General features: G+C 48.4%; 1 protein-coding gene across 1 annotated transcript; it reads left to right on the forward strand.

Annotated features, from left to right (window-relative positions):
• Positions 1-738: 738 nt before the first annotated feature.
• Positions 739-3661, forward strand: KCNA5 (potassium voltage-gated channel subfamily A member 5). Its single transcript, XM_077169775.1, has one exon. It carries the CDS (start codon positions 1029-1031, stop codon positions 2835-2837), a length of 1809 nt encoding a protein of 602 aa, XP_077025890.1. The 5' UTR covers positions 739-1028; the 3' UTR covers positions 2838-3661.
• The last annotated feature ends 10658 nt before the right edge of the window (positions 3662-14319 follow it).

The following is a 14319-nucleotide window of genomic DNA, read 5'->3' on the forward strand; positions in this document are numbered from 1 at the left end:
ACTTTGTCCCAGCTGCTAGCTCCACACTTCACCAAGCAGGAACAGCTCTAGTCAGGATCTCTTTATTTCCCCACCCATGATATGGAATTTGGTGGGGAGAGCAGGGGTATGCATCCAGACCTGCAGCCCCCAGGACCCACTGCCTGTTTGGGGGAGGAGGGGCCCAATATCTTTTTGTGGGGTTGTAGGAACATGGGAGGAGAGATGTTTCTCTGTTGATCTGGAAAGAGTGTTTTTGGTTTTGAATTTCAAGGCCCACAGCCCAGCCACACACGCCTCCCGCACCCCCACCCCCACCGAATGTCCTCTGCTATCCGTAACTCTTCCCCAAGAAGAGATACCATTATTTCTCTAAAAGAAGAATTTTTAAGGAACTGTTGTCTCCCGTCTCTCACGTACTCCGACCCAGCTCAAAGCCTCGTCCCTTCAGCCAGCGGCAGTTCGTTTCCCCTCGAGTCCGCTTGGCGTTCAGCGGGTTCCCAGGTGAACTGAAATCCAGAGCTATTCTCATCTGGTTGCCCAGGGAGTTTCAGCGCTGTCGGTACAACCTGTTCCTCCATCCTCCCCCCTCCTTCCCTCCGCCTGGCTGAGCCTTTCTGGGCCCCCCTTCCTTCCCTAGCCCGGGGCCCCAGCTGCGCCCTCCGGGGAGACACCCGCTGCCACTACCAGCGCGAGGGGAGGAGGAGAGGGGAGAGGGGAGGGAGTAGGGGAGGAGGCAGGGAGCTGCGGAGGGTGGAGGCTGAGCGCGGAGACGCTAGAGAGGGGCGGCGGAAGGTTGCGTCTGCTAGAAGGAGGCTTTTCAGCTGCTTGGTAACCGGCTGACAGTACAGAGACTGAGGCAGAGGGCTGAGCAGCGGCTTCTTGACGTCAGGATCAAGCAAGGGGATAGCGCCAGCAATCTCACCCAGCCTCTCAGTGGGGCCGGACGACGACAGGACAGCAGCCGGACGCCAGACGCCCGGGGGACCGTGAGTTGGGGGCGCGCGAGCCGGTCGGTGGGGGCCCAGCATGCCCCTTGTTCCCGGGCCATGGAGATCGCCCTGTTGCCCCTGGAGAACGGCGGGGCCATGACCATCATAGGAGGAGGTGAGGCCCGCGCGGGCTGTGGCCAGGCCACAGGGGGAGAGCTCCAGTGCTCCCCGACGGCTGGGCTCAGCGATGGGACCAAAGAGCCGGAGCCTAGAGGGCGCAGCGCGCAGAGAGGCGCGGACTCGGGGGCGCGGCCCTTGCCACCGCTGCCTCAGGAGCTGCTGCAGCCTAGACAGCCGTCTCCGGAGGACGAGGAAGCAGAAGGCGACCCTGCTCTGGGCATGGCAGAGAGCCGGGCTCTGGGCGTGGGGTCCCTTCACCACCAGCGCGTCCTCATAAACATCTCTGGGCTGCGCTTTGAGACGCAGCTGGGCACCCTGGCGCAGTTCCCCAATACTCTCCTGGGGGACCCGGCCAAGCGCCTGCGCTACTTCGACCCCCTGAGGAACGAGTACTTCTTCGACCGCAACCGGCCCAGCTTCGATGGCATCCTCTACTACTACCAGTCGGGGGGCCGCCTGAGGAGGCCGGTCAACGTCTCCCTTGACGTGTTTGCAGATGAGATCCGCTTCTACCAGCTGGGGGACGAGGCCATGGAGCGCTTCCGGGAAGATGAGGGCTTCATTAAAGAAGAGGAGAAGCCCTTGCCCCGCAACGAATTCCAACGACAGGTGTGGCTGATCTTCGAATATCCAGAAAGTTCCGGGTCGGCGCGTGCCATCGCCATCGTCTCGGTCTTGGTCATTCTCATCTCTATCATCACCTTCTGCTTGGAGACTCTGCCCGAGTTCAGGGATGAGCGCGAGCAGCTCCGCCATCCCCCTGGGCCCCACCAGCCTCCTGGGCCCACCCCTGGCCTCAACAGCAGTGGGGCCATAGCACACTCCCCTGGCCCCACGGTGGCGCCCCTCCTGCCTAGGACCCTGGCCGACCCCTTCTTCATTGTGGAGACCACGTGTGTCATCTGGTTCACCTTCGAGCTGCTAGTGCGCTTCTTTGCCTGCCCCAGCAAGGCAGAGTTCTCTCGGAACATCATGAACATCATCGACGTGGTGGCCATCTTCCCCTACTTCATCACCCTGGGCACCGAGCTGGCAGAGCAGCAGCCAGGGGGCGGCGGTGGAGGCCAGAATGGGCAGCAGGCCATGTCCCTGGCCATCCTCCGGGTGATCCGCCTGGTCCGGGTGTTCCGCATCTTCAAGCTCTCGCGCCACTCCAAGGGGCTGCAGATCCTGGGCAAGACCTTGCAGGCCTCCATGCGGGAGCTGGGCCTGCTCATCTTCTTCCTCTTCATCGGAGTCATCCTCTTCTCCAGCGCCGTCTACTTCGCTGAGGCCGACAACCAGGAGACCCACTTCTCCAGCATCCCGGATGCCTTCTGGTGGGCGGTGGTCACCATGACCACGGTGGGCTATGGGGACATGATACCCATCACGGTCGGGGGTAAGATCGTGGGCTCGCTGTGTGCCATCGCCGGGGTCCTCACCATCGCCCTGCCTGTGCCCGTCATCGTCTCCAACTTCAACTACTTCTACCACCGCGAGACGGAGCAGGAGGAGCAGGCAGCTCTTAAGGAGGAGCAGGGCGGCCAGGGCCAGGGAACCAGGCTGGACGATGCAAACCAGCGGAAGGCCAGCTGGAACAAGGGGACCCTCTGCAAAGCTGGGGGGTCCCTGGAGAACACCGAGGGAGCCCCGAGGGGCAGCTGTCCCCTGGAGAAGTGTAACCTCAAGGCCAAGAGCAACGTGGACTTACGGAGGTCCCTATATGCCCTGTGTCTGGACACCAGCCGGGAAACTGATTTGTGAAATGGAGATGCAGACAAACTTGTGGAAGTGGGTCCAGAGAGGCCCCTCAACCTCGGCATCGACTTCTTACCACAGAGTATTCAAGCCCCCTCTCCCCCCATAACCCAAGTCTGCTCCTTTCTTTCTTCCCTTCCTTCCCTCCCTCCTTTGGTCCCCCATTTTCCTCTTTTTCTTTCCATGACACCAAGGGTTGCCTATTTTTAAAAAGTACCACATTCCATGACGCAGGAGCTGTTGAAATGGTGAGCGCTGTAAGATGGTTGTATTTGTGGTCAGTTTCCTATACCCAGCAAAGGGAAAACCCAAACAAAAATGACTTTAAATAGCCCAGATCCCAAGAGACTTTGTAAACCAACCCCCTCCCTCCATGTGTTCCACGTTTGCTTTACACATGATTTTATTTGTGCATAGGGGAGAATATTATTTTTTATGGCCGGTGAGTGGATTTTTGTACTGTAGTTCAGATGGAGATATTTTGAATATATTTTCAAGAACTGTCTTATATTCCTGGAGGAGAGAATTGTTGAGATGTTTTCCTGTGATACTTACATTAGAGTCAGACATGCTTATTTGGCTGTCCTGATTCCCGTGCCCACAAGCCTCTCTCTTTTCTGGGATATGGTATCGGTGCTTTGCGTCCAGGGCAGGGAATGTTCTGGAAGAAAGGCAAATGTGACTTTTTTTTGTGAGCCTTAAACAATTCTCATAACTTTCTTAAAAAAAAAACAAAACAAAACATTGTAATGATGTTGGAGGAAGACTTCTGATAATTCATTCTCTTTATTTTTATCCCAGGAAATAAAATGTTACTTCGTTGAGGCAAGTGTTAGTTTTTCTACAGCTGATTTTTTTTGAAATTTTAAAAATAGTCTGTCACTTGCCATTTCTGGTTTTGGAGTCAGAGCAAATGCCTTCACTGGGGTAGGAAACTTGGAAAGGTGGATGATTTGAACAGCAACATATCCTCAGAGCTGGTGGGTGGATTCTGTTTCTCTCGGGCTGTTTATGACGTGGACTCCACTGCAACGGGCTGTCGGACGGTGTGGTATTAGATCCCAGCAACAGCACAGGGTGTAGATGGAGCTAAAAGGGAAAGGGGGCTCAGGCTTCCCTCCACTGCACTCTGCCTTCCTGGGGCTGGATTTCTGAACTCTCCTTTGTCTGCAGGTTTTAAGCTCTATTTAACACAGTGCTCGGCAGTTCTGAGAAACAAGCCCAATTCTCATTGGCATGAGCACAGCCCTGGGGTGGCAACTTGTTGTTCACTCCCCTGGTGGGTGGCACAGGGAGTGTGATCTCTTTATAGTGGACAGTGGCACCGTGAGGCCAAATGGAAGGATTTGCTCCTTCCCATTAAAGGCTGGATTCTGCAGAACGCAGCTTTGCCATGAGTGACACCTACACTCAGAGGGAATCTCGTTGTTCTGTTTTCACTGGGTGGTTGTGGCAAAACATCTCAAGAGGTATAACACTGTCTAACATTTCTCTCAGGGATTAGCTGTCCGTGGTGGGGCTCCAGATTCCTGCTGCTGTTTTTTTCCTGCTGAATAATCAAAATATTATCAGAGGTCCGTAATCGTAGCTCCCTCATGACCATAGAGGACTGAATGGTTAGCTCTGAGGGAGTGTCCAGGTCTCCATGAGGGCAAGGGAATCCTAAATCGATGTCTGGGAATTGTGGATTTTAAATAAGACATTTTTGACACTAATAAAAGCCAGTGTCTGCAAATACACAGAGTCATTTCTAGTCAGAAACGGTTACCAGCCAATCTGAGGAGGAAACAGATGGCTGTGCAGGCAGAGCTCCGTTGTTTTTCATTACGTGCTAACGCAAAGGAAGAAGAACAGAGACGCTTTATTTATTTATAATTTGCAATCTGCCTAAAAGCAGGGCATCTTGCCAAGACTTAGTTCTACCCAGTCTTACCTCCAAGCCTTCCGATGCCTTTAAAGTTAATACTTGCAGTTTAGCAAACACCTAATGACTGGGCTTGGGTATGTAACTCCTACGGTTATATCCTCCTTTCAGAACAGAAGAGAAGACGCTTTCCACTTGAAGGTCTGGTCCTTTTAGTTTAAGCAAAGACAATAAGAGAGAGCAGCACCCAGGTTTTAGATGTGTCCGGGTACCTGATGGATGTTTATCCAATTAGAACAAATAGCCTCTTTGACATGTCCAGTCAGTGGGCACAATCTTAGAGGATCCCTTAGGAGAGAATGCTAGCTAGATCAGAGTGAGTTTCCCTATTTTGCGTTGGGAAAAGAGTTCCTGGGGGCAGGCTGACAAAGGGAATGGAGGTGGGTGTCCAAAAGAGTACCCACAATGTCAGGTACCCCAGTCCTCTGTTGCAGCCTTTGGTCCTGGAGGCCAGTGAATTGGTATCTGTCCTGGGCCATGGGAGAGCCACCCCACTCCCCTAGTCAACTCAGAGTATTTTCTTGATTAGCAAGAAAGGAATCTGAATGGCAGGATTCTCACCCAAGCTACCTAAGGTGAGGAGTCCCCTCCTCTTCTCTCCCACCTTCTTGTTCTCTGCTGTCATTGATGTTCCACAGCCTTTACTTTCCTGTGGAGATCCCATCAGGTGGACCCAGCCAAGCTTTATATCCAGATATTGCTTCTTGGCTCCTATGATGGGAAGCAATCCCTGGGTTTAGAATCCACCAATTTTGGTAACAAGGCTGGGAGAACAGGGTCACACTTGGGTGTCATGAGCCTCTCTGCCACTAAGCATCTGGCCCCCACCTTTTCCAGTATGCACATTTTTATTTTTTTATCTTGTCAACAGGCTTGTTGAGCCTTAAGAAATGACAGGTTCTGGAGAATAAAGTGTTTTCACATGCTTTAAGAGCCCTAGCTCCTTGATTCGTGCTGCCTGGGACACTTCCTGCTGGGAAAAGTGAAACGGAGTATCAGCCCTCGAGGAATTTTTCTAGAGAGTTGGAACTTGAGTTCTTCTAGTGTTAATGGCATGAGCACTTCTGGGTTGGGGTAGAGCAAAGCGTTGCTTTAGTGCAGCAACACTTGCTTCCAGAGCCCTCGAGAAATGGCAGGCTGGTGTGCAGTGGAGTTTGATCTTGGGTGGTATTGGAGCACTCTTCTCTGTTTTTGGAACTCAGAAGCACATGTCTACTCAACAGCGACTCTGGGCCCAGGTGTGGCACGGGATACTGGAAAAAAATGTTAGGACGCGGTCTCTGCATTGTGTAGCTCACAGTCTCATTAGGGAACCAATCAGTGTAAAACAAAAACAAATCAGGCAAGACAATATGAGATCAAGTACCTTGTATAGACTCCAAAATGAAATGCTATGGCTCAGGAGTGGGAGGGTTAGCGATGACTGGAGTAGAGCAGAAAGGCTTCTGTAAAGGGGAAGGCATTCCCGAGGCAGGAATCACTGCTCTGACCTTCCACCAGCATTCAGAGATGGAGTCTAGAGTCAAGGAGTCCCTGCCACGTCTGCTGACCGGTGTGGAGGTTCCTGTTTTACCAGCGGCAGGAGGACCTGACGATTGTTGAGACCAGAGAATTGTTATTTTAGACTTTGTAGGTCAAGAGGAAGAATTGAAGATGGCCTGTACATACTTACATAACCACTTAAAATGTAAACATTTAAAAATGTGAAAATCAGCTTCTGCTGGAGGGCTGCAGCTCTACTACATCAGTTGTCTGTCCCACAGCAGGCTGCCCCTGGGTATCCAGTCATGCCTGTGAGGCTCGGATCTGGCTCCCTGATTTGATTTGACTCAATTCTACTTATGCTTATTATGAATATTGATCCCTAATATGGGACTGAGGTCCCATGCTGGGATTTTCTAATCCATGAAAGGCCCTCCAAGGAAAATGTAGCTTACCTCTCTACCTCCTAATGAAAATCAGGTCTTTTTCTAGGACTGTGGACAGGCTGCTTTATTTCTAGGGAGAAGGAAGAAAATGCCAAACTGGGACCTAGGCTTCTGGGGCAGTGGATTTTCTCTGAGCTTTTGGGTAGACGTGACCCAGACTGTCAGAGGACAGGCTCCTCCTTCTGGCTCCTTGCTTTTTTCTGGAAATGACAATGTACAGTGAACCTTGTGGATGTACTTTACCTGGACGCCACTTGGTAATTCTCTCGCATGGAGATGCACCCTGGGTTAGCACAGTTTTGGGGTGTACACATGGAGCTGTGTGTGCCAGGGTGAGGGGTGGTGTGTTCCAGCTAGAGTAAATCATCTCCAGTCCACAGGCCTCCAGGGAGAGTGAGGTGCCTGTTATCTCCTCTTTCAATGGGCATTGATTTTCTGATATCAAACTTTGAACCATGGACTGTTTCAGCTGCAACGAACTTTACAAGTAATCTAGTCTGTCCCAATCATTTTACAGATGAGCGAACTGAGACCCAGAGAGAAGAGACTTAGCCAAGGTCATACCTCCAGTTAAAGTAAACCAGGACTGGAATTGTGTTCCCCAGAATCCTAGGCTGGCTTTCTCAGTTCTCTACTTTGTTCTTTCTGCATGAAAATGTCCAAGTTCTCATTATGTGTAGCTCTCTACCCCAACTCCTGAGGCACATCCCTGTCACATCGGTTCATCTGTATCCAGTCTGCCTGGGAGGGCACCTCCTGAGCATCCCTGATCTGTCTCCTCTGATTTAATTTTTCTCCATTCAAGTTGCATTTATTGCAAATGTCAAGGCTATGCAGGCGCTTGACAGGGTCCTATCCACAAGCATCTCACTGCCAAGGCAGGAAACTGAGGAGTAGCATTTATAATCCAGAGTGCTAAGTAGCTGAATGATTGCTAGCAATAATTCATTCCTCCATTCATTGAGCAAATATTTATTCAACACATCATTAATGGGAGAGCGGGGTTGGCAACCTTTTTCCATAAATGGTCAGATAGTAAATATTTTAGGCTTTGTAGATCAAGAGGTAAAATTGAGGATATTATGTAAGCACTTATATAATCATTTAAATATGATCATTTAAAAAGGTATAGACTGGCATGGGAATTGCTGACAAAGGATTGTCCCTGATTGGGTTCCCAGTGTGGGGATTCGATATTGAAGGAAGGGAATGAGTAAATCGATAACACTTAAATTAGGGCAGGAGTCATGAAGGAAATAAGCAGATGTAATCCAGAGCGAGGCATCTACTTTAAAGAGATGCACAGTCAGGAAAACGGCTCTGAAAGGCGACGTTTGAGTGAAAGCACAAGAAGGCTTGGAATGAGGGAAATAGTGAGGCTCAGGGAAATGGGGGTCTAGGGGGTACCTGGAGGGTGCTTTCATATCCCTGCAGAAGCAGAGAACTGGGGGATTTCCAGTGGCGGAGACCAGGGGCAGAGCTGGGGATGAGGGAAAGCCAAGGGCCAAGGAGTGCTCTGGACAGGTTTTCAATTCCCAGGACCACACCAGGCTGCTGGCCACCGAGGAGAAGGGATGTTGGCCCTGCCATTCCAGGAAGCACACCAAAAAAGGGATGCAGCTGGTCCATCATGGCAAAGGAAGTACAGCATGAATTTCTGCTAGAAGGCAAGCAGTGTGTTTAAATCTGAGTTTTTTTTTTTAAGTTTTGGGTATGCCTCTTGATTGTTAGGTCAACAAATAGGAGACTGTAGCAGATCCTGAGGCTGCCAAAAGAGCAGGACTGACCAATCTGTAGCTAAGGAATGAGGTAGCCCCCTAAGGTGGGAGGTAGGGGGTAGGGGAAAGGGGAAGCAAGAAGCCCTAGAGGCCTGTCAGCCCTCATAAATGTTCTAAGACCAGGAACAGCACTGGACAAATCTCAAAAGGAGGTGCATTAGAGAGCGTGGTGGAAAAGCCCAACTTCAGTGTGTTAGCTCGCAGTGTTTGGAAATTCAGAACAAAAGCTCCCTTCACACCTAGACCAGTGCACTTGGCTTGAAGCCCACGAATTTGGTGACTTGTGGTGCTTTCAAGACTGAGGGGCTCTGGAGGAGGACAATGGGACTCCCCTCTCCCCTCGCCCACACTCCACCCTCCTTCCAGTAACTCACCAATAGGCATTGGATTTTTATCCAAGTGTGTGTCCCCACCTTGGGAGCAGTGGAGAGTCATGGACTGTGTTCTCAGTAGGGAGATCAGCACCAATCGGCAAGGAACCATGCTCAGTGTTGCTCTCCTTTCTTTGTGTTCTCTGTAACTTCTCTCATGCTCGAATCCTGCCGCATGCCCACTCTGCCTACTCTGGGCTTTCTGCATCTGCTGGTAGAAGCCCATCCCTCCTGGGCACTGGGGTGGTGAAGGAGATGTGCCCTCAGACTGATGTGGGCAGTCTACACCAGCCTGTAAATGAGGAGACACGTGCAAGAATCATTGGGCACAGAACCAAGCATGAAACCAAAGAACCTGCTCTTACTGTCCCAGGGAAATATAATTGTGCCTGAAGCCTTGGGGAATTGATCTAAATTCAGTGGAATTATTTGAGCAAGCATTCCTGGCAGAGGTGATCATTCAGTAGCAGTTTGCAGAAAAGATAACAGGGATTCACTGCTAACAACCTTCCTGCTCCTCCTGCCCACTTTCAACTCCCTTATACCCTCCCATGTCACCTGTCACTCTAACTCTTGAATCCATGTCTTATCTCCCAGGTTGTGAGCGAGCTTACGTATAAGTGTGCCTGGCTGGACTGTGCATAGCAGATGGAGCCTTTTGACTCTCTGTGGCTCCCTTAGCTCCTTGCACATGGTCTTTGACACAGATCAAGCCTGTGTGCTTGAATATAGTGAGAGACCAATAGGGATCTGTTGAGCCTTGAATTTTGTGTAGGAAAATTGAGCTGTACCTTTTTAAAATTTAAGTCTTCAGTTTCATAAAGATGGTTTGCCTGAAACATCTGAAGGCTACTTTTAGGAGCCTTTGGCTTCATTTTTCCATAATCCCCAAAACTGTGTTCCAGTTTGAAGTCTGCCCTTGAGGAACTTATGGGTGCTTGTAATGTGATGCTATTGTGATGTAGTGCTTATTATATTTTTCCAAATTACTCCTATTATAAAACCAGAGTTTTGTAAAGCAGCTTTGCTCTAAAAAGTTGTCCCTCTGGCATGTATTACACACTCTGAGAAGATGAAAACCCAAATGGTTGTCATGCAGCAAACTAGACAAGATGCTACTTCGTGTTGATTTGCTTTCTTCCCCACTGATACCACTTTTCATAACTGCAAACATTTGCGTTTTTTATATAGATGCCACCTGGACAATTAAGGTTAATTCCCCATTTGTGCTTAGGGTGGCCAAGGCAGGCAGGTGTGGTTAGGTGTTTCTCACAGAATGTCCAGCTTGGCCAACTCACAGTTGATTGTGCTTCTGTTCCTCCAGTGTACTCTTTCTGTAGTGTACCTATTATTATTACATTATTATTATTTATTGTTAGCTCTTCTTTCATTGTAGAAAAGCCACCTATAACCCCCATTCATTTGGACACCAGTTTTGAATTGGAGTCTGGGACAGCCAGAGTTAACTGCGTCAGGGTCTTTCTGCTTCTCTTTCGCTTTCTACCTTCAATCCTCTCTGCATATGACTTCCAAGTTAATCTCTCAAAAGAACAGCTCCTATCCTCATGTCATTCCAGAGCTCCAAAACAGAATAATTCTAGTCTCTTTAGCCTGACTTTCAGTTTTCCATAATGTGAATCCAAATCTTTCCTTTTTTCCCAGCCTTTTTGTTTCTCTACATATCTAATCTGAAGGTTCCTATACTTTGTAACTACACTAGATTAAATCCTGCCTGAACTGACTCCATCTGAGTGCCTTCCCATAACTCACCCCCTTTTTGGAGTACCCAACTCTAAACTTTCATCTATTGGAACCGTACTTCTCCTTCCAGGCATAGCTCCCACATCTTCTCCAAGAGGCCATCCCCAGTCCCTGGAGTCCCCTTCTTAGGTACTCCTTCAGTGCCCCAACCGTAGGCAATTGCTTATCTACCCTTCTCCTGCCCAAGGCCAAATCCTTTCTTGAGAGCATAAAACAGATCATCATCATCATCCTACTCATCTCAGTGCCTAGAATTGGGCCTCCAATATAGCAGGCACTCAGTACAGGTTCTCTGGATTTAACTAACTCCTCTTCCAGCTTCTTCCTTGTACTGGAGGATTAAGTTCAGGCCCCCCAGGTCACTGAATGCAAACAAGCTTCATCATTATCTCCATGTGAGATGTTGAGGAGGCATCTCCCTTGGGTTGGGAGCTAAGGTTAAGCCTCTGATAAGCGTAATACAATAAAATTCCAATCACTTCTGGGTCTTCCACAACTGAATGTAGCCCTTGAACAATTTCATACATTTGCTCCTTAGCATCCAGGCAGTTGCCGAAGGGTCCATGTTTGGCAGTTGCCTTTGCTCTGCTTTGACTCACTATGTGTGCAGTCTGGGTAGATGGATAACATTTCACATGAGCTGAAACTTCTAGAATTATATAGATGGAGCACTCTTAGGGCAAGGACTTAGGGGAATGTTTCAGAGACCAAAAAAGAGCTATAGTGTGGTTAGAAGAGGGGATGGGCTGAGAAATGGGAGTGAGACATTTGAGATGTTATCACTCTGGGTAAAAATAAAATGTTTGTAAGGGATGAGATAACCATATATCTGGCCTGTCAAAGTCAACCCAGGGTATACCTGTTGTTGATCAATGAAGTCTGATTAATGATTTTATACCCTTCTTCGCCTTCACAGTTTGATCTTATTTTGATCACTCAATTGGGTCTCAGTTTGATCACCCAGGAGAGGTATGGGGCCACAGAGGTTGCAACAATCACTCTTCCCACCATCCTGTGCTATCTTTTTCAGGGGTACAGGGGAGCCTTGGTCACCAGGTTAGTTGACTATAATATCAGCAACAAGTGGTCGGTACAGGACCAAACTCATTTCATGCCACCATGCATTCTCTGAGCTCCCTAGATACTGGGATTTATGTATAAATAAGATATTCAAGAGGCTTGCATGGTGTTTAGTCCACCCCCACCACCCCAATCGAAGAGGATATACTTCTCCAATCCCCAGCCTAGGACCTGGTCAAGTCTTTAGAAGTCCCAATCATGGAAAATAATAAGATGTTCCCCTGCCATATGTAATTCAAAATAAAAACAATACCAACTAAATAATAAATTTAAGAAGGTCCCCCAAAGGCCTACAATTTCCCTTGATGCTTTTATTGAAATATCAAATGTCAAATTATTCTTTTTAAAGCTTTTAATGACCTGTTTACTTGGTGCCCCTCAGTGCGGTTTTTCCTTATTCCTGGCTAACTCAGCTCTGACCCAATCTGCAACCCCAGAGTGGCAGGGTAGTCCCTCCCCATGCTTGTTGGACCATATTGCTCGCTCAGTAGGACCCTGGGCAAAGCCAGCTCTGTCTGGGTGACTTTTTGGTGTAGGAAATAGATTCCAGATGTTGACAGCTGACAGCCACCAAGACAGACCTGAATTTATTCCTTGTGGCACCTGGAATTTCTCAGTACTGATTAGAGGCCTCTGTTGTGCAGTGTGGAAGGGGGCTGCTCTGAGGCCAACCACTGCCCACTCACTCCCAGCTGAGCCTGGACCACTGAGTCTTTTCTGGGAAGCAGCTGAGAGACAAAGTCTCTTCTGCGAGTTAGTGATTGCTCCTTTCCAATGCTTGGGTCTGGGCAGCAAAGAAGTGAGGATTGATAAAAATTTTTTTCAGGTTGGAATGGCAGCCTGAAACAAAGGAGTAATTATTTGATCACAGTGAAAAATGTACATTAGTAAGACAGTTGAATTGTATGGTGAAGAGCATGTGAATGAGGTTTGACTGTTAATTCATTCGATTTATTTAAATGCAAATTTGCATGCACAGACCTTCAGACGCACAAATGAATAAGTGCTCAAAGGGATTTTCTTGAAGATGCCCATGCATTTAATTAGAAAATGTCAGGCACTGCTCAAAAGATTTTTTGGAATTCTCCTTTGGGAGCACATTCAGATTCAGTTCTTTGAGTTCACAGATACCCTCTTCTCAAATGGCAAGTTTCCCTTGACCCTTAAGGGGCTAGTTGTCATTCACACCTTAGTGTGAACTGTTAAATCAAATGCAATTAACTATAATCTCACACCCTGAGGAAATGACAGTTGAAGCAGAGGAGTGGGTGGGGGAAGCAGAACCCCTCAATAGAATGCTAGACAGAGGAATAGGGTGAAGAATTTGGAGAAGTAAAGAAAAATTCGGGCCACCAGAGAGCAGCTGTGCTGTGCCTAAGGAGGTAGAAGATAGAAGGGTTGGGATGCAGGGGGTGGGAGAGAGAGTGAGGAAGGCATAAAGAGAAGCCTTGCTGCCTCCATTGACCAAGGGCTAGCACAGGGGGAGGCACTAAGTCAGTGAAGCGTTTTGGTTAAGTAAACGAGGTTGGAGGCAGGTAGACATGAATTCAAATTCTGTTTTCTTTTTATTCATTTATTGGCTATGTGACCAATGCAAGTGATACCTTTCCAAATGGATTTCTATAAAATAGTTTTTCCCAACTATAATTTAGGGATGATGATAAGCCCTCCTTTCAGGGTTGTCCTAAGGACAAGTATGATAAACTCCACAGACCATTTGGCACACAGAAGGCTCTCAAGAAAGGCTGGTGATTGTCGTTGTTTTTGCTTTCTAAAGCTCCAGAACCTAAAGGAGCTTTAGAAAAGCCTGGATCCAGCCCAGACCCTTCAAATGGGGACACCATCCAATCTAATCCAGCAACATTCACTGAGCACTAATACCTTGAGATCTGTGCTAAAGCTGTAGGACATCACGAGCTGAATTAGAGGGAATTATTTACCTGCATTCCACCAAGTGAGCGCAAACTAAGCACACAAATGACTAAAACAGATGTGGGTACCAGGAAGGAAGTGCAAGGGTTGGATGCTCAGGAGAAGTCAAGTGTCAGGTGTCCTCACCAATGAGGCAGATGGCGTTTGAGTTGGACTCTTAGAAGAGTGAGATTTCGTGGGGAAATCGGTAAGACATGCCAAGAGAAGCAATTGGTTTGTGCAGTGGTTTAGAAATGGGAACATCTGGACTGTGAGTGACCCCAGTGGGCCCCCTGCCCTGGGAATAGTACTGTCACAGCACATGGACATGCTAAATGTGATACTGGCTTCTCACCTTATCTCAGCCCCAGCTTCGTTGCTAATACATGTCTGAGCACTGAGCTTATTCCTGACTGTTGCAGAGCAGTGTACATTATTTGTCAATGTTACAATTAGTTTATGCTGATTAAGAAACAAATTTTATCATCTACAGGTTCACGAAAGCTTCTCTTCAGAGGAACTGCACAGGGGGATATACCATTTTTCTTTCATTAGTCGATTTGCCCAACCTCTAAATCTAAATCTCTACCAGACTGTCTTTTGTCTGGGGCAAGTAGCTATTTGGCTGGACATTGAAAGAACATGGGAACATTAGGGTGCAGCAAGGTGGTAAATGCCAATAACCTCTGCCCTTCAATCTCTCGCAGAAATTAAGAAGATCTAAGATCAAGTGGA

Source organism: Tamandua tetradactyla, chromosome 7 (genome assembly GCF_023851605.1).
Source record: "Tamandua tetradactyla isolate mTamTet1 chromosome 7, mTamTet1.pri, whole genome shotgun sequence".
NCBI classification, from domain to species: domain Eukaryota; kingdom Metazoa; phylum Chordata; class Mammalia; order Pilosa; family Myrmecophagidae; genus Tamandua; species Tamandua tetradactyla.

What these genes read in the sequence shown, in the direction of transcription:
- KCNA5 (XM_077169775.1), top strand. Translation starts at nt 1,029, where the DNA reads ATGGAGATCGCCCTGTTGCCCCTGGAGAACGGCGGGGCCATGACCATC.